Source organism: Bicyclus anynana, chromosome 27 (assembly GCF_947172395.1).
Source record: "Bicyclus anynana chromosome 27, ilBicAnyn1.1, whole genome shotgun sequence".
NCBI lineage: Eukaryota > Metazoa > Arthropoda > Insecta > Lepidoptera > Nymphalidae > Bicyclus > Bicyclus anynana.
The window spans coordinates 1,975,660-1,994,706 of record NC_069109.1 but is presented as its reverse complement, the minus strand read 5'-3'; the positions used below and the strand labels follow the sequence as shown (position 1 = coordinate 1,994,706).

At 38.7% G+C, this 19,047-nt stretch overlaps 1 protein-coding gene and 1 long non-coding RNA gene across 3 annotated transcripts; both read left to right on the top strand.

The window, feature by feature from the left end:
* Positions 1-402: 402 nt before the first annotated feature.
* On the top strand, positions 403-14,894 carry LOC112056588 (serine protease snake). Of its 2 annotated transcripts, none has more exons than XM_052890452.1 (9): positions 403-781; positions 1,120-1,197; positions 1,637-1,724; positions 2,387-2,467; positions 2,573-2,625; positions 3,175-3,272; positions 4,547-4,651; positions 13,879-14,068; positions 14,752-14,894. In XM_052890452.1, exons 2-9 carry the CDS (start codon positions 1,134-1,136, stop codon positions 14,760-14,762), a joined length of 690 nt encoding a protein of 229 aa, XP_052746412.1. In that variant the 5' UTR covers positions 403-781; positions 1,120-1,133; the 3' UTR covers positions 14,763-14,894. The 2 variants fall into 2 exon arrangements, with proteins under 2 accessions (XP_052746412.1, XP_052746411.1); XM_052890451.1 differs by having other exon boundaries at positions 504-781; positions 4,547-4,741; positions 14,752-14,893.
* Positions 14,895-14,992: 98 nt separating this feature from the next.
* LOC112054399 (uncharacterized) lies at positions 14,993-18,787 on the top strand. Its single transcript, XR_008252274.1, has 3 exons — positions 14,993-15,477; positions 16,619-16,782; positions 18,363-18,787. It is a non-coding gene; the product is annotated as an uncharacterized LOC112054399 (long non-coding RNA).
* Positions 18,788-19,047: the final 260 nt, after the last annotated feature.

Genomic DNA, 19,047 nt, shown 5'->3' with positions numbered 1-19,047 from the left:
GAGTACTCGGTTGATACTCGGTACTCGGCGTACTCGGCGGATTTTTTGATACTCGTACTCGGCCGAGTAACTCGGTCGGTGAATGCCGAGTATACCTTGTTTAAGAAAAGCATTATTTAGGTACATATAATTAAAACAACAGTGTTAATCAAAAAGTATTTATCAGTAATTTAGGAAATCTTTGAAAATCTCAAAAAAATTAAAATGAAAGATTTAAAAAAGCAACTGTTGAATTTCCCGTCGCTCTTCTCAACAAAGACTGCGCCTTCTGAGCTGGTGGTAGAGTCACTACAAATAGCCAAACTTGACGTTTCAAAAGTGCTTGTAAACTAAGCCTACTTGAAAAAAAAACAATTTTGAATTGAATGAATACTTTTTTACGCGCGCGAAATCGGAATTTGATTGAACCGAGTTACTCGGCCAAGTGTTCGGTTGAAAAAAAATTTAACCGAGTAAAACTCGGTACTCGTTACTCGGCAAAAGTGTTACTCGGCGCATCTCTATTTATTAGTAAAGACGTATACTCTAAAAAAAAACCTGTAATATTGTGAGAACCTAGCCTTTGAGTGTCGTTATTACAAGTCATGTATATGACGATGAGTTTTCCGGTTTGACTCTGATCGTCAAATAGTACACACGTCACACAACTCGCTCCAAAGTTATAAACACTCAACTGTTATGTGTATAAACTATTGACTGTGATAGTAAATCAATTGTTACATAAATTACAAGTAAAGCAATAAAAATCGTGTAAACTTTGTGCAAATGGAGTGAAATAAAGGTCAGTAATTTTGCCTTTATAAGTTGTATCCGTATACCGTGATAGCCCAGTGGATATGACCTCTGCCTCCGATTCTGGAGGGTGTGGGTTCGAATCCGGTCCGGGGCATGCACCTCCAACTTTTCAGTTGTGTGCATTTTAAGAAATTAAATATCACGTGTCTCAATCATACCTGTGAATTTTCTTAATTTTTCTACGTGTGTGAAGTCTGCCAATCCGCATTGGGCCAGCGTGTTGGACTAATGGCCTAACCCCTCTCATTCTGAGAGGAGACTCGTGCTCAGCAGTGAACCGAATATGGGTTGATGATGATGATACGAACACGATGTCTGTTGCAGTGGGAGTCAACATAATGAAGTGGTTTGCTCTCAGCGTCGTATTTTTTGGAGTAGTTCAAAATGGAAGTTCCTTAAATGGTTAGTATCAAAAAAATGAATTAATTAAGAAACAGTAGTCTGAGACGGATGTGTCTAACAAGTTTTTAATAGTTTAGTTTACTTTTCTTACTTTTTACAAAGTACAAAGAAATTTCATGATTTTGAAGCCAGTTGTATTTTTTATTAAAAAAAAAATTATTACTCCATTTTTAGTGATAACATGTTATTAGTTAAAAAAAAAAATTAAACATTTTGATTATAAGTCCTTATAAGTGTTGTGTGTGTTACAGAGGGCGAGGGCTGCGTGATCAGACACACAGACTCAGCGGGTGTGTGTACACCAGTCTTCAGGTGTCAGTCTAACAAGTGTTGTGTGTGTTACAGAGGGCGAGGGCTGCGTGATCAGACACACAGACTCAGCGGGTGTGTGTACACCAGTCTTCAGGTGTCAGTCTAACAAGTGTTGTGTGTGTTACAGAGGGCGAGGGCTGCGTGATCAGACACACAGACTCAGCGGGTGTGTGTACACTGGGCTCCAAGTGTCTGCCTGCCTTGAATGATTACCAGTATGTGTAATTTTGGTAATCGAATAATAGTCTATACTAGTATTATAGAGCGGTAAAGTATGTGGTACCTATTGTAGGGGATGATCTTTGGATTTAAATGAGTACTTATTTATTTGTTTGGACCGCCAACGACACTATATGAACACATTCAAAATATCTTACAAATAAGGGTAGCACATTTAATTTTACTTATAGGTAGCCACAGCATGCAAAAAGTATAGGTCGTACGAATAACAAAATTTAAAATTGACAAATAGAAAGAAAAACACAAAATATAAATTTAAATTTACACATTTTCAAAAAACCAAAAGAAAAAATTTAAACAAGAACTTTAAATTTATAATTATTAGTGGAGAGAGAATTATACATTTTACAAATTATTAATAAAAATTACAATTATAACAGTATAATTAATTACACATTGGTCAAATAATAGAATAGATAAATTAGGTATTCTTTAAGTCACAACTAATGACGAGAGCTAATATTACAGATTGAATTATTGAACGGAGCCCATAAGAACAGTTTTTATAATTATGGATTTGATTTTTATAATTACGGATTTGATTCAATTCTATGATGCAACTTGTCACTGAGTAAATCAATTGACTTATTTTTGGCAATGAATAGAACCAGTCCATAATAAAAGCTATTATTTCCAGGAGGAACGGCATCCCTCCAACGTTATGTTCGGAGCAGCGGTTCCCATTCCTCGTCTGCTGCACTGACCTCACGGCGATCAAGTAAGTCATCAACCGTTTGCTACCACTGCATGACATGTCGACACTTTCATAGGTACACACACAGTCATAGGTATTAATTAGGTAGTTATTGGTTTTTTTTTTCAGTCAGAAACCCGTTTTCGAGAAGACGACAAGAAGAAAAAGACTAAGCGAGAGAAGTAAGTAATCTTTAGTTTTCTACTTTCAAACACGGGACGTTTGAGTGCCCAAGCAACCGGTGGTCAGGGCTCCAGAGTGAGGAACCTCCTCACAATACGCGCCGTCTCAAGAATCACTGCCTTCTGTATCTGACCCTTGATCCAACAGTTAAGCGAAAGCTTCTTAAGGTGTTGGTCGAAGCTTTTCGCTATAAGACCATTGACTGAAACGACTGTCGGAACAATAATAGTTGACTCAACATTCCAAGTATTTTGATACTTTTTCCTTTTCGGCTTTAACCAGATTATCGTCATGTGGAACAGTAATATCAACAATTATTGCACGACGCACTGACCGATCGACTATTAGATAATGAAGAGCCCACAACAAATTCAGCATACAATAATGTATGCACACACTATCCAAACGTTACAAATTCATCAATAACTGAATGATAAGACATTCAGTCACCAGGTTAAACGTAGCAATCGATACTTTGAATAGTTGTTTATTAGCGATTTCATTGAGGAATGTCACTGTTCGCTATTAACACCAAGACTTGTCTTCAGAGTGCGATGAATACAGCCGGTACATGCCCGAAAACACGCCAAATTGCATCGACGACCAGGTCATTGAAAAAGCCAAACGAGGGGAATTCCCGCATATGGTAAGTGATACCTCAAGTTTTAGGTATTCAACTCTCAAAGCCTCAATATCTCAATGGTAAAGGGGTCGGACTCATCACTACGAGGTGGTGGTTCGATCTGCCTCCTGTAGGGTTATTATGTAACTCGGTGTACCATTCAAGTAGTCAGTCACTAGATCGTATTTTTGTTTTTTTGTGATGATTTAAAATAGGTAGGTAGTTATTTCAACGAAATAATCTTGACTGCGCTATTTTACATTAAGTGATAATGTTTTTTTTGTTTCTACGATGATCTACCATTGTTATTTCAACGAAATTACGCAAATTTTTCGTTAAAATAACATTACTATCTGTTATATGTCACTAATCTAATGTATTTTATGTAAAATGACGATCATTGTGTCATTTCGTTGAAAACACAATGTTAGATGATTGTAAAAACGAAAATACAATGAAAAACGAAGTAGTGACTGATTACTTGAATGGTACACCGAGTCACATAATAGCCCTGCTGATCTGCAAATAAACAAATTGATTGATCTATTGTCGCAACCACTCCTTACAGTATTTTCCGACTACTTTTAGGAGAAAGGAAATATTGGTCATATTTAAAAGATATGGCAAACATTTTAACTAAGTACATAAACACGCGGCCTCAGGCCGCCCGCGTACCTGTCCTCCTGCCGTGACTTCGCCTGCCGGCTGGTATTTTGGCGTTCCCCGGCCTTCAGCTGCGGATTTGTTATCTTGGCTTCGACAGGGCATTTTACCCAAGAAATTTTTACTTCAGCTTAGCATTTCACTTAAGTATACAGGGTGATTCGGTCTTAAGTGTAGATATTTTAATTCGTGGTTCTGTATCATTAATCTATACTAATATTATAAAGCTGAAGAGTTTGTTTGTTTGTTTGTTTGATTGATTGAGCGCGCTAATCTCAGGAACTACTAATCCGATTTGAAAAATTCTTTCAGTGTTAGATAGCCCATTTATCAAGGAAGGCTAAAGGCTATATATTATATTATCCCCATATTCTTACAAGAACGGGAACCACGCGGGAGAAACCGCGCGGCGTCAGCTAGTAGAACATAAATCTACAAACAAATAGGTACATTTTAAGTAATATTTTTTTTTCATTTTATGACTTAAAAATAACAATTTAATGGACACATTATTACCAAACTAACTGCACAACTGCTGGCGGCACTTCCTGATGTCCTTTAATTATAAAAATAATAGATTTGGTAGATAGGTATCAAACGAAAATAAAATAAACATTAAAACTCTCGTTTCACAGGCCGCCGTGGGCTGGGAGAATTATTTGAGGAGGACTGACTACATGTTTGAGTGTTCAGGCAGCCTCATCAGCTCTCGGTTCGTGCTGACCAGCGCAGATTGCAAGGTCGGTCCCTACAGTCACAAACAGCCGCCGAAGATAGTGAGACTCGGCCCTTTGGACATCCCTATGCAAGACAACGCCACCGATGGAGACGTGAGAGTTGTTTCTTTTATTTTAAAAATTGAGGATTTGTCAATTTACATTACAGGCTTAACCTAATGTGTAAACTATCTATAATTCCTGCATTACTTATTTATTTATTATTTATTTATTAAAATATTGACCGTAACTGGAAGCTTTTATATTGAGAGTAGCATTTCCGTTTCCGTCGATTTCATACCAGTTTTCGTACTTTTATTGACGTCACGTCGGGCTATGTGGCGCCACCTGGCGGTGTCGGGCTCGGGAAGTTTCGTAAATCGCTGAGCGCGACTTTAGCTCATTGGCGTTTTGTTTGCCGTCGAAGCAACATCTTGCAATCAGTTGGTACCCGACATTGCAAGATAAAGTGTAATAAGTGAAGTGAATTCGCTGTGAGTACTTTATATTTTATTACGTTGTAATTATTACGTTGTTACATACAACGTTAACGTTATGTAAAATGTAAATGTAAAATTTCAAATTTCATTTGAAAATAGTACGTGATCATTATTTTAACGGTTTTTCCGTTCGGATCACTACTTCATATGTTTGAAAGTCTTGCTTTTTTGCAAATGTTTTCGTACTTGCATGTATATAATAATATTTTCTTTGTAGTGATTTTTCAACAGTTAAAAAAGTATTAAAAGTGGCGGGGCCCAGCGGGCTTCCTAAAAATGTGAACTCAGAAACCAATGTGAACGTTCTAGCAATAGACTGTTGTCTAACATAATATAATATATACTGCAAAACGAACGTGTGGCCAGTGGCTTTTCAAAGGAGTACATAAATTACGAATGCTCGAAGACAAGTTAGACAAAGAGTTTTTGAGAGTTACTCAAACATATTGTTACTTCAATTCAAACCGGCATTGAAAAAAGGTTCACAAATCCCGCCAGAATTTAGCACAGGAATTTTGATTCGCCACCCCACGCAGGGGCAAGGCGTAGACACTGTTAACGTGCCTGGACACATTTGCAGTCAAATATCGGTCTAATAGTTTACCGCCCCTCGCGGGGGCAAGGTATACATAGTTTTTAACCGACTTCAAAAAGGTTTCTCAATTCGACCGTATATATTTTTAACGTTCCTGGACGTATTTGCAAAAACAACTTACTGAGTAAGATATAGAAAGTTTAAATATTCCTGGACGTATTTGCGCAGTCAAATACCGGTCTAATAGATTACCGCCCCTCATGGGGACGAGGTTATAGAAAGTGTTAACATTCCTAGACGAATTTCCAGTCAAATACTGAGGATCGCCGCCACTCGCAAGGGCAAGGCACGAATAGTGTTGAAATTTCATCACGTAGAACACACAACATGGAATATACGTACAATGCGCAATCGCTCATGCACAGCCATGCTTGCATGATAATTACAACCCACCCTCGCGGGGTGTTTATTTCTTTATATAAAATATTCAAATACCGGTGTCCTTGATCGCCACCGTCGCGGGCGTATGCATGAAGAGTAATGTTCTATCGCGTGGAGCATACAACACGGATTATATCTGTAATGCGCACACGTTCATGCACAGCCTTGCTTGCATGATCAATACAATCCACCCTCGCGGGGTGTTTATGAAAGATGTATGGATACGAATATCTTATCTATCTATATAAATTATTCAAATACCCGTGTCGATGTCGTGTGTGTGATCGCCACCCCTCGCGAGGGGAATGCATGAAAAATTTTAAAATTCCATCGCCTGGAACGCACGACAGGAAATATACATACAATGCGCATACGCTTGCACAGCCTTGCTTGTATGATCATTATAATCCACCCTCGCGGGGTGTTTATCAGCAATGTACAAGAGTCTAATGTCCTAAAGCCCTTGCAGGCTGACTCGCTATCTTTTACGTTTGCTAGTTGACATATACAAAATTGAGTTTCTATGTAAAAATGTCACTCATAAATAAATAAATAATAAATAAATATACTTAAACAATACACATCACTATCTAGCCCCAAAGTAAGCATACAGAGCAGCTTGTATTATGGGTACTAAGATAGTTGATATTATAATATTCATATACATGTATAAATACACACAGACACTGGAAAAAACCCATGTTCATCACATAAATATTTTCCAGTTGTGGGAATCGAACCCACGGCCGTGGATGCAGAAAGCAGGGTCACTACCCACTGCGCCACACGGCCGTCATTGCTTACTCGTGAATATCCCACAGTAGGTAAATGACATTTTACCAATTGATTTTTTGATTTTCAAAATAGTGAATAGGCCAACTAAATTTGTAACCAATGGGTGAATTAATTACTTTGTGACAATGGCGTGAAAATCTGATGAACGAAAGCGTCAGAATAAACATCATGTACATTTTGGTATAGAGGTTAAAGTCAGGAAACTTATTTTTCCAAATACATCTAAGTTTTCTAAAGATATTACTGGATGTATACAGTTTATTATTTGCATACTCCAGGTTTCATAAACTTAGAAACAAACGAAAAGGTAAAACATATTATGATACCCTCCGTCACCTAGCAAAATGTAGAAAAACGCATAAGCGATAACATAAAAATTTCTATCAAAGCAAAGGATTCTAAATGAATTCTTTTTCAGGGGCTCGAGGCCCATCAAGGGTATTATGTATGCTTTAAAGTTTAATGTATCCAGAAAACTTAAAGTATTTTGAGATAGACTTCATTTCAAGCGGTCTTTTTAGCCACCTTTTTCACCACCTTTTTCAATGGGAGAAAATGGTGGCACCAAAAACGTACAGAGGTTAATCTGAGGTTATCTCCTACCGTTCTCTCGAATAACCTCGTGTTTTTCTTAATCTATATGAAACATCGTTCCACACTCCTGTTTTGGAAGAAATATCATTAATTGTCTACTTAATGAAATACAAAGGATCATAAAAGCACCATGCTCTGTTGCTAATTACGCATGGTCCACGTGCTAAATACGCACAGCATCAGAAACTCAGTTTGAAGAATAGACACAAGCCTACTTGCATGTGTATGTAATAAAATTCCAAAGGTGCTTCCTACGTTTTGTATACAGGGAATTGTTGGAGATTACTTCCTTGTCATTTGAACTATGCATGTCTCTTTCTCAAATACTTTCTCAATGCTATCGAATCGGCAGCATGTTTTGTAAGAGATATGTAGAATTAAGAATCCCGGTTCATATCGACAATTTTATCATTTACTAAGAAAATAATACGAAACGTAGATGTAGACTATATCGAAAAATTGCCCGTACCATTGAATGAATCAATGACCTTGTTTAATATAATCAGATTGCTAGCTACCTACTTCACTAACACCCTCAGCCAGTGTTTTTGTTAGTAGCAAATGCCTTTGACCACGCTTGGGCAGCGTTACTAAACATTCACCCTCTGAGGAATTCATGGTCACGAGAGGAATAGGTACTGCATTCCAATAAAAAGGAAATGTATGTCATACTACTCATATATGCCCCTAGAATCAAGCTCACCTCCTAAGCAACATTCAATAGGACAAAATGACAGCCGTTACATATTACGGAGGAAAAGAGAGATGACTTTAAATATAGAATACTAGCGGACGCCCGCGACTTCGTCCGCGTTAATTTCGATGTCAACTTTACTACTACCCCTACCCTACCCTACCCTACACAACCCCTACATCTACCCTACCCCTACCCTACCCCTACCCCCACCCTACCCCTACTCTACCCATACCTTACCTACACCCTACCCCCATCCTACCCCTACCCTAATCCTACCCCTACCCTAATCCTACCCCTAACCCCATCCTACACATACCCTCCCCGTACCCTATCCCTTTCCTACCCCTATCCCACCCGTACCCCTATCTCACGCCTATCCTACCCCTACCCTACCACTTCCCTATCCTACCCGTACCTCTACCCTACCACTACCCTAAACCCGGCCCTAAACCTACCCTACCCCTACACTACCCCTACGCTTCCCTACCCGTACCCTACCCTACCCTGTAACTTCTCTATCTTACTCCTACCCCTAGCAAAATCGGTCCAGTCCTTCGAGAGTGGTGGTATGACCAAGAGAAATAGAGACTCCTATGCTAATAATATAAAGAGGTAAAGTTCGTGTGGTTGTAGGAGGTAATCTCTGGATCTACTGGACTGATTTGAAAAATTGTTTTACCAATAGAAAGCTACGTTATTTGCGAGTGTTATAGGCTATGTTTGATCCCTATATTCACACGGGAACGGGAACTACGTAAATGAAAGCGCCGGGCGTCATATAGCGGAATTACTGCGTCTTTTAGAAATTTTGTATTATCTCCGAAACTATTTAAGTAATTAACATACTGTAAAGGGCAAATCTTATCTCCATAATATCCTTGAGATTATTTAACAATTTATTTTAATAAGGATTAAAGTTTAGTTGTATAAATAATGACGTAAACCTAAGTATATAAAATTAATAATTTTTAAAACACAAAAGGTACTATATCTGCTAATATATAGAAGATAGATATATGGCGTCGCGAACTTTTTTGTAGAACTTTTAAAGATACATAAAGTCTCCATACATTAATTTCAATTTTACACAATGGTTAAGGCAGCGCATGCGAATAAGTCTGTTTAAAAGGTTTTTAGTCCGACCTGTATGACAAAAACTGTGATAACTCGGCTAATATATATGATACCAATATAAAATATAGCCTATAGCACTCCCCGATAATGTAGCATTCTATTGGTGAAAGAATTTTTAAAATCGGACCAGTAGTTCCGAAGATTACCCCATTTAAAAAATGTGACAAACTTACAAACTTACAAACTTTACCTCTTTATAATATTAGTATAGATAACAGTTAGAATTGCAAGATCTTTATGTCTAATAACCTTAATTAGACTATCACTAAGTTCACAACAGTGCACAATAGTATACGCGGCAGGAACAACAAGCATGCAAATCACTTGTTATACAACATCGCCATCTTCCTTAATTGGCGCTTTCATTACTGTAGCATAGAAAAAGTGAGTGTGAAATAGGGTATCTCGGTGACTGATCTATACTCATTAAATAAGGTACACGTAGTCCATGATTACTTGTACGTATTCCGAGATGTAACTTACGTTCAAGTTGTTTTATACGATGTGTACAGTGTGTATAGGGAATTTCCCACTTGCTTTATGGTATCGCCACCACTTACACTGATTCTCAGAGAATCATCAGAATCGGTTGACAGGAATATATTTAATAGCCTTGATAAGAGTAAGTCTTACGTCATTTGGATCTCAGATTCCGAATGCAAGCAGTACCGATAATTCTATAGAATGAAGACAAATTTATTATAATCACGACAACAGACTTAGCAGTTACAAAACTGTTAGAGGTAGTCTTCAAGAAATATGGGAAAACCTGAAATAATTTTTAAATTCCTGTCAAAACTTAAAAATCGGCTTGTGTAGTGTTTGTCTAAAAGTAAAAGTTTTAGTACATTATATGACTTAATGTCTAAGAACTGACTCAGTTTAAGTTTCTTGAATCTTCAAGTAACCTACTTAAGAGATCATAAATTTGTAAAGCATATCCTTAAATTCATGCCAAATCGTTAAGAAAGCCTAAAAATTCTATGCCACCAGTTTGGAATGTCAGTAACTTCTTAATAAGTTATTTTTTCAATAGTTATATTTTTGTAGGTACTCTCTGAAAAGCGTGTATATGACCTAACATTACTTAGTATAGGGACAACATGGTATAAAATCTGATGATTTTATTTAATTTTGGCCGAAATTTGGCTCAAAAACCGATAGAAGTATTTAATCTGGCTGGAAATTATTTGTAAATAAAATAATCACTATCATAATTTTCCTTCAGGAAATAATAAGTCTATTTCATTATTGAATGAAATAAATGAGTAAAGACGTCACGTAAGAAATCTTCATAACGACTATATCGGTCAACAGTGTTTTTCCTAAATTTTGTGTGAATATCAATTATATGATGAAATCCTTAAAATTTATTAATATTTGTAAAATATAGTGAATAGGTGATGACATATTATGACACTTGAATGTCCAAGAGATGTCAGTTTAAATAAATAATATCCACAGACAATAGATACTTATTACTGGCTACCATTCAACAAAATGCATTATTAACAACAAAATGCATTATTAACAAAATGGACTATTGTATTATGCACAGACACAGTCAAGCTTCGTCACTAGCTTGTTCTCTAAATAAAGTCTAATCGAATTAGAGATAATATTGTTATAAAAAGTTTTATTTTAATAATCACATTGGCGAAATAATATCATAACGTGGCGTCACCAGGCGAAAACAAACAGGCTCTCAATATAAAAGCTTCCAGTTACGGTCAATATTTTAATAGCAGCGTTTTACCTGAAATAAAACGCATATTAAAATACTTACCTCACTGGAAGCTTTAAGTAATTCCTGCCTGGTGATATATTGAGCCAATGAGCTAAAGTCGCGCTCAGCGATTTACGAAACTTCCCGAGCCCGACACCGCCAGGTGGCGCCACATAGCCCGACGTGACGTCAATAAAAGTACGAAAACTGGTATGAAATCGACGGAAACGGAAATGCTACTCTCAATATAAAAGCTTCCAGTGAGGTAAGTATTTTAATATGCGTTTTATTTCAGGTAAAACGCTGCTATTTATTATTCAACAAACAACACATTTAAATTAAGCCTAACCATAGTGCAACACAAACCACAGTTGGTTTTACTGTGCACTGGTTATTATTGCATAATAAAATATTTAGGAACAAACAGAACATTATTAACAAACAGAAGAAGATAAATAAACAGATTAACAAACAGAAGAGGATAAATACCAAGAATAATCATTATAGGGTAGTTAAATAAAAGTGTGAGTGAACCGGTGCTGCGCTAAACAGGCTGTCCCAAAAAATAATTCTTTAACTTACTTGAACGTATCTGCTAAAAGTTCTGTGAAATTCAGCAGGCGAGGATTAAAACAAATCTAAACCCGAATCCCACTCCAATACCCCGCTTATCAATGCCAACGCGCAAACAAAAGGTGACTCGCGGGTTTGCACCAACCTTCATGCTGGAATAACAAATAGCTTAAATTTACGTCCCATTTTTTGTATATTGGGTATATGGAACGAAACTAACTCTAGCACTGAAGGGTTAGACAATGGGGATGATGACTAGGTTTGAATATATTGATTTTTATGATATATTCTGGTCAATAAGGTCAATATTAACTAATTTATACATAAAAAGCAAAGATTGTTTGGATATTTGCAAAATAAATGAGATTATAAAATTTCGAAATTTATTAAAAATATTTTATCGTAATTAGACGAAAATTCATACAGTTTTAGCTTTCTTACATTAAATGTGACATTTTTAATAAATGAACTATAAACATAAACGCAGAAATAACAAAGATATTAGTAATTTTGTTTAAACGCCCATACAAATCTAACGATCATTAATTGCCTACGACGTCATAAGTTCGTACCATTTTTGCGGCAGCGCCGCAAATTTGACCCTTTAAATCCCTGTAGCTCCGAAAGTAATGATCGCAGATACCCTGTTACTTTTACAAAATTGCTTTACTATTAGCATACTCTTAATTTATATACAATTTAAAAAACTGTCATCATCCCTATTCGCCCCTAATCAGTTGGAAGAAGTAATCCGCTAGAGCTACGCTACGTCTCACCTCTAGTGAATCATACCCCAGCATACCTTGTAAAAAAACCGTGGGATATACGTAAGGATAGCCAACATAATAACCGTACTGTTTGCGGTACAGCCACCTTAGATTTTTTTTTGAAGTTTCTCCAACATGAGTTTGTATTTAACTTCATGTGGACTCCAGATAACTTAGACTTATAAGAGTTACTTTCTAATATACTTCTCACAAAGCATTCATTTAATTCATCCACCATTCAATCCACTTGAACGCCCGTGGGACATACGTATGCCCGGTAGATTTACGCGGCAATACTTTTGCCGCTGTAAATTTTATTTAATCTGTGGCATTCTCTATGTTGTTGTTGTTATTGTAGTGTACAGCGCCTTTTTCCTATCGACAATATAGACACTTGTCTTTTTCTTTTTCACTTGTATTTTTTTAACTAGTTTTGATTATACAAATCTACGAATTTACTAATTCTTTCGAAATAATATTCATTATCTCCCAAGAAATGCAACATTAAGAAGGGCAATAATGGCGGATAGATGAAAGAAAGAAAGAAAATAAATTTATTCATATCTAATAGTTACAGACAGTCAAAAAATACCTTATCCTTATGACAGCATGTCTGTCTGTAACCCTTAAAAAGAAAGGGTGTACAGCTCAGCATAAGTCGAGCACTACATACAAGCATAATACACGGCGCTGATTTTCAGCTGAGACCCGTGTGACGTCACAGCTAATATGATGATGACGTTTTCAATGCAGTAATCGATTTGACGTTTGCTGTCAATTGTCATGTCACAGTTGCTCTATGGCGCCATCTTGATAGAACTCAAAAACTTGGGTTTTTATTTTATTCATTTCTTTTTATTTAGTTAGATTTATTTACTTTAATAAATTTTAATAATATCCTTGTATTTTTTGAATTTTAATGATACGGGGTACAAGAGTGGACCTGAAATGGACCATCTCCTTTGATTTTCCAAGTTTGAAGTTGTAGGTTAATATAATGATCGAAGTTTAATGATTTTGTGAATGATTTTTTTGACGGCCTCCGTGGCGCAGTGGTATGCGCGGTGGATATACAAGACGGAGGTCCTGGGTTCGATCCCCGGCTGGGTAGATTGAGATTTTCTTAATTTGTCCAGGTCTGGCTGGTGGGAGGCTTCGGCCGTGGCTAGTTACCACCCTACCGGCAAAGACGTACCGCCAAGCGATTTAGCGTTCCGGTATGATGCCGTGTAGAAACAGAAAGGGGTGTGGATTTTCATCCTCCTCTTAACAAGTTAGCCCGCTTCCATCTTAGACTACAACATCACTACCATCAGGTGAGATTGTAGTCAAGGGCTAACTTGTAAAGAATAAAAAAAAAGAAAAGTTAGATTAATTTTGAAAAAGTTTATAAGTTCAGCCGGTAGAACATATTAATGATAAGGTGTTATATTTCGCTTTTTAGTTTAGTGGGTACGTAGTTTTTAAGTAGTTATTTTTTTTTGTCTAGTTGCCAGTTAAAAGCATCCACGTGTACCCAGGATACAATTCTTCTGTCATATACAACAACATAGCGTTGCTCGAGTTGGAAGCGGATGTGGACTTCAACGATGACATCCGCCCGGCGTGTCTGTGGAGCAAGCCTGACTTCCCGGGGTACAGCAAGGCCATTGCCACGGGTTGGGTAGTCGATGGCATCAGTGAGTATCATCAGTATCATCATTGTCACTAACATAGTTCGTCAGTAACATCCGCCCGGCGTGTCTGTGGAGCAAGCCTGACTTGCCGGGGTACAGCAAGGCAATTGCCACGGGTTGGGTAGTCGATGGCATCAGTGAGTATCATCAGTATCATCATTGTCACTAACATAGTTCGTCAGTAACATCCGCCCGGCGTGTCTGTGGAGCAAGCCTGACTTCCCGGGGTACAGCAAAGCTATCGCCACGGGTTGGGTAGTCGATGGCATCAGTGAGTATCATCAGTATCATCATTGTCACTAACATAGTTCGTCAGTAACATCCGCCCGGCGTGTCTGTGGAGCAAGCCTGACTTCCCGGGGTACAGCAAAGCTATCGCCACGGGTTGGGTAGTCGATGGCATCAGTGAGTATCATCAGTATCATCATTGTCACTAACATAGTTCGTCAGTAACATCCGCCCGGCGTGTCTGTGGAGCAAGCCTGACTTGCCGGGGTACAGCAAGGCAATTGCCACGGGTTGGGTAGTCGATGGCATCAGTGAGTATCATCAGCATCGTCATTGTACATTAAAAAAAATGTAATAGAGAAAAAAAAACAAAAAAACTGAATTGATATATTTATATATATTTCGCTTTTTAGTTTAGTGGGTACGTAGTTTTTAAGTAGTTATTTTTTTTTGTCTAGTTGCCAGTTAAAAGCATCCACGTGTACCCAGGATACAATTCTTCTGTCATATACAACAACATAGCGTTGCTCGAGTTGGAAGCGGATGTGGACTTCAACGATGACATCCGCCCGGCGTGTCTGTGGAGCAAGCCTGACTTCCCGGGGTACAGCAAGGCCATTGCCACGGGTTGGGTAGTCGATGGCATCAGTGAGTATCATCAGTATCATCATTGTCACTAACATAGTTCGTCAGTAACATCCGCCCGGCGTGTCTGTGGAGCAAGCCTGACTTGCCGGGGTACAGCAAGGCAATTGCCACGGGTTGGGTAGTCGATGGCATCAGTGAGTATCATCAGTATCATCATTGTCACTAACATAGTTCGTCAGTAACATCCGCCCGGCGTGTCTGTGGAGCAAGCCTGACTTCCCGGGGTACAGCAAAGCTATCGCCACGGGTTGGGTAGTCGATGGCATCAGTGAGTATCATCAGTATCATCATTGTCACTAACATAGTTCGTCAGTAACATCCGCCCGGCGTGTCTGTGGAGCAAGCCTGACTTCCCGGGGTACAGCAAAGCTATCGCCACGGGTTGGGTAGTCGATGGCATCAGTGAGTATCATCAGTATCATCATTGTCACTAACATAGTTCGTCAGTAACATCCGCCCGGCGTGTCTGTGGAGCAAGCCTGACTTGCCGGGGTACAGCAAGGCAATTGCCACGGGTTGGGTAGTCGATGGCATCAGTGAGTATCATCAGCATCGTCATTGTACATTAAAAAAAATGTAATAGAGAAAAAAAAACAAAAAAACTGAATTGATAAGTAAACTAGCAAACACAAACAAGTTAAAGTAATGCTTGGCCAGTAATTTACGGGCAGTGGAATTTAGTTTTTCACAAAGTAGCCTATGAGTTAATCCATGCTATAATATATCTCAATACTAAATTTCAGCTAATTTGGTTCAATAGTCGAGGCGTGAAGAGTAACAAACATTCATATCATCAAAATCATCAGTTTCGCAAATTTCGGGAAACCATGGATTTTTTCGGGATAAAAAGTAGCCTATAGTTAAGTTATAAGCCTAAATTTCAGCCATTTCGCCTAAGTAGTAGTAGTATCGGCGTTAAAGAGTAACAAACATTCATACAAACTTTCGCGTTTATAATAGTAGTAGGATACTATAATAGTGGTTTAATTGTAACGAAAAGAAAAGACATGTCCCAAAATGGGCCTTTATTATATTTAGTATTTTTTTTACGAATAGAAGATACAATTTTCTGCTAAGAAAATAGTTTTCAAAATTTTCGGAACCCGCATTAATTAGATAAATATTTTTTTTTGTTTCGCTCCCTTGTCTACAAATTAAACATAGACAATACAATAAAGTGTCCAAAACAGCCAATAAAAACACATGGAATTGAATTCATATCCGGTGTAAGCTGTCAATGTCATGTAATATTGTCAAATGTCAATATGACACAAGTTAAAAAGAAACATTAAATCGTAGACAGAGAAGCATTAAACAAAAAAAAAGTCCTTAAATTGCTTTAAAAACGCCATTGACGAGCGCTACTACGCGAAGATCACTGACAATCTGTCAGGGTGTGAGTTACAAGCATGTTGCCATGATAAAAATTCTTAATCAATGTTGTCAGCTAACGAAATAAATACATTTTATTCAATTAATTAAAAAAATGCGGGTTGTAAAAATGGTTTTATTTTGAGTTTTAAGCCCTATATGTTCTTTTAAGATAAAAATAATTTGTTCTGCAAAGTTGACACTCTGAATAAAGGTCCAAACTTTGGGACAAAATTGGGACATTTCCTTTGTAGGATTGTAAAAAGGAGTTACAATATCACTTAAATATTATATTTTCTTCATCAGATGTGCCATGGGACGCATTAAACTCACTCATGAAGATGCCGTTCCGCCTTCTGGATTCAAACTTCTGCAACAAAACTTTTGAGAAGTACCAACAGGAATGGTGGGGAGTCTCAGACGAGCAGTTGTGCGTCGAAAAACTGAACGCATCATACGGCATGTGCACGGTAATCTATAGGCCCTCAGACCAATTATTGTATTGGACCTGCCTCGCTAGACGTTACTTTTCTGTCAAAGTATATGATCAACGATCAAATGCGATTATAAAAACTGTCTCTATTGTAGTTGTAATCGTGTTCGTCGGTTAAAGAGCTCCGTAAAAATACCTTTTTGTGTAATTGAATTGTGTAAACAACGGGCAAAAACTTCTAGTTTAGAAAATCATATATACCAAATCTAAGTTCGTTTTCCTCAGAAAATGACAGACAATTTTGTTCGTGATTATGAGTGCGGTACAGGTCCTTCTATAATTGGTCGGAGTATAGGCCTACTACATTCTTCTTCTTGTTCTTCTTCTTTCCTGGGCCTTTTCCGCACTTGGCCATTTTTGGTTGGCCGTTGTACGTAGAACCCTTTGGTGCTGGTCCCCGCCGGAGTCACTCCAACCAGCCGAGCTCGCTCCAGAAGCTTAGCAAGCCGCCCAGGTCGCCGAACGCCTCATGGAGTGTTGCTGGGGATCCAATGTATGCTACGCGTTGTTCCGATACACCTCTGCATCTAAGCATAACATGTACCGGGGTTTCCTCTTCCTCCATGCATGCTCTGCACAGAGGACTGTTGGTTATACCTAGAACCGAAAGGTGTTTATTTACTGAACAGTGCCCTGTCATTAGTTCTGTTACCGTTTTGAGTTTGCTACGTTTAAGATTAAGTAGTTTTGTTGTTGTGGGTTGAGGTTTGGAAAGGCCTCTCTAGTATTTTGCACTCATTTGTTTTGGCCCAAGACTCTGCATGTGACATCAGTGTGTCTTTGCAGAGCCAAGCCTACTACATATCTGGTGATGACAGAAAGACAACATTGGGTTGGTGTAGGGTGAGAGTTGGGTAGCGAAGCTTGACCGCGTCCGCTAGTTCATAACATTTCATACATTGCCAGAACTCCCTTGGTATTCCATACATTGGCTAAGCAATGCCGGTAACATATACATGTTGGAACTGTACGTGACGTCACTGATGGGCTTTGTATAATCATCGTATCGTTTGCAGGGCGCCCCTGGTACACTACTGCGGGTGCAGTCAGGTTCCGACAAGTGCATCATCCACGTGGTGGGCGTGACGTCACTGAATAGGCATTGTAAGGACCTCGTCCTTACTATAATATAATAAAAGCAAATCACTGTCTCATCCCTACACTGGTCTTCTTCTTTCCTGGGCCTTTTCCGCACTTGACCATTAGTAGTAGTAGGCGCCAATGACAGACTGCCCACAAACACTACTACATCAGTCAAAGTATCAACATCAAATCAAATCAAAAATCATTTATTTCAAGTAGGCTCAGTTTACAAGCACTTTTGACACGTCAGTTGACTATTTGTGAAGATTCTACCACCGGTTCGGAAGGCAGGTTCTGCTGAGAAGAAACCGGCAAGAAACTCAACAGTTGCTCTTTTTAAAAAATCATACAGTATTATAATTTACAATTTATGAATAACATTACAATTTCTTATAGTTTTACTTTTTGTGTGAAGGTGGAAGCTGGTCCAATGGCCACCAAGCGCTTTTATGTTTAAGTTTCCATCGTTTGCAGGGTCCCCCCGGTTCGCCGCTGCAGGTGGTGTCACGCTCTGACAAGTGCATCGTTCATGTTGTGGGTGTGACGTCACTGAATATAATTCAAGCAAATCACTGTCTCATCCCTACACTGGTATCGCGAGCAGTGCACGTCCGCTCCGGTCTAGCGCCAATGACAGACTGCCCACAAACACTACATCAGTCATAGTATCAAATTCGTTTGCAGGGCCCCACCGGTTCGCCGCTGCAGTTGGTGTCACGCTCCGACAAGTGCATCGTTCATGTTGTGGGTGTGACGTCACTGAATGGGCATTTGAAGGACCTCGTCCTTACTATAATATAATAGAAGCATATCACTGTCAAGCAGTGCACGACCGCTCCGGCCTAGCGCCAATGACAGACTGCCTACAAACACTACATCAGTCATAGTATCAAATTCGTTTGCAGGGACCCCCCGGTTCGCCGCTGCAGGTGGTGTCGCGCTCCGACAAGTGCATCGTTCATGTTGTGGGTGTCTTGACGCTAGCCACGTGGTGCGGTGTCCACGTCCCCTGGCCCGCCGTGTACACACGCGTGTACAGCCACTTGGACTGGATCGAGGGAGTCGTGTGGCCTGGCGAACAGTGACGCGTTCATCAGTAGCAGCCTCAGACTAATTATAGAAGGACCTGTATCGCACTCACAGTCACGAACAAAATTGT

Excerpts from the sequence above, each read along its gene's own strand:
- LOC112056588 (XM_052890451.1), top strand. The coding sequence starts at position 1,134 with ATGAAGTGGTTTGCTCTCAGCGTCGTATTTTTTGGAGTAGTTCAAAAT. Across the intron at positions 2,468-2,572 it reads ACTGACCTCACGGCGATCAA|TCAGAAACCCGTTTTCGAGA; the intron begins GTAAGTCATCAA and ends TTTTTTTTTCAG. Across the intron at positions 2,626-3,174 it reads AAAAAGACTAAGCGAGAGAA|AGTGCGATGAATACAGCCGG; the intron begins GTAAGTAATCTT and ends ACTTGTCTTCAG.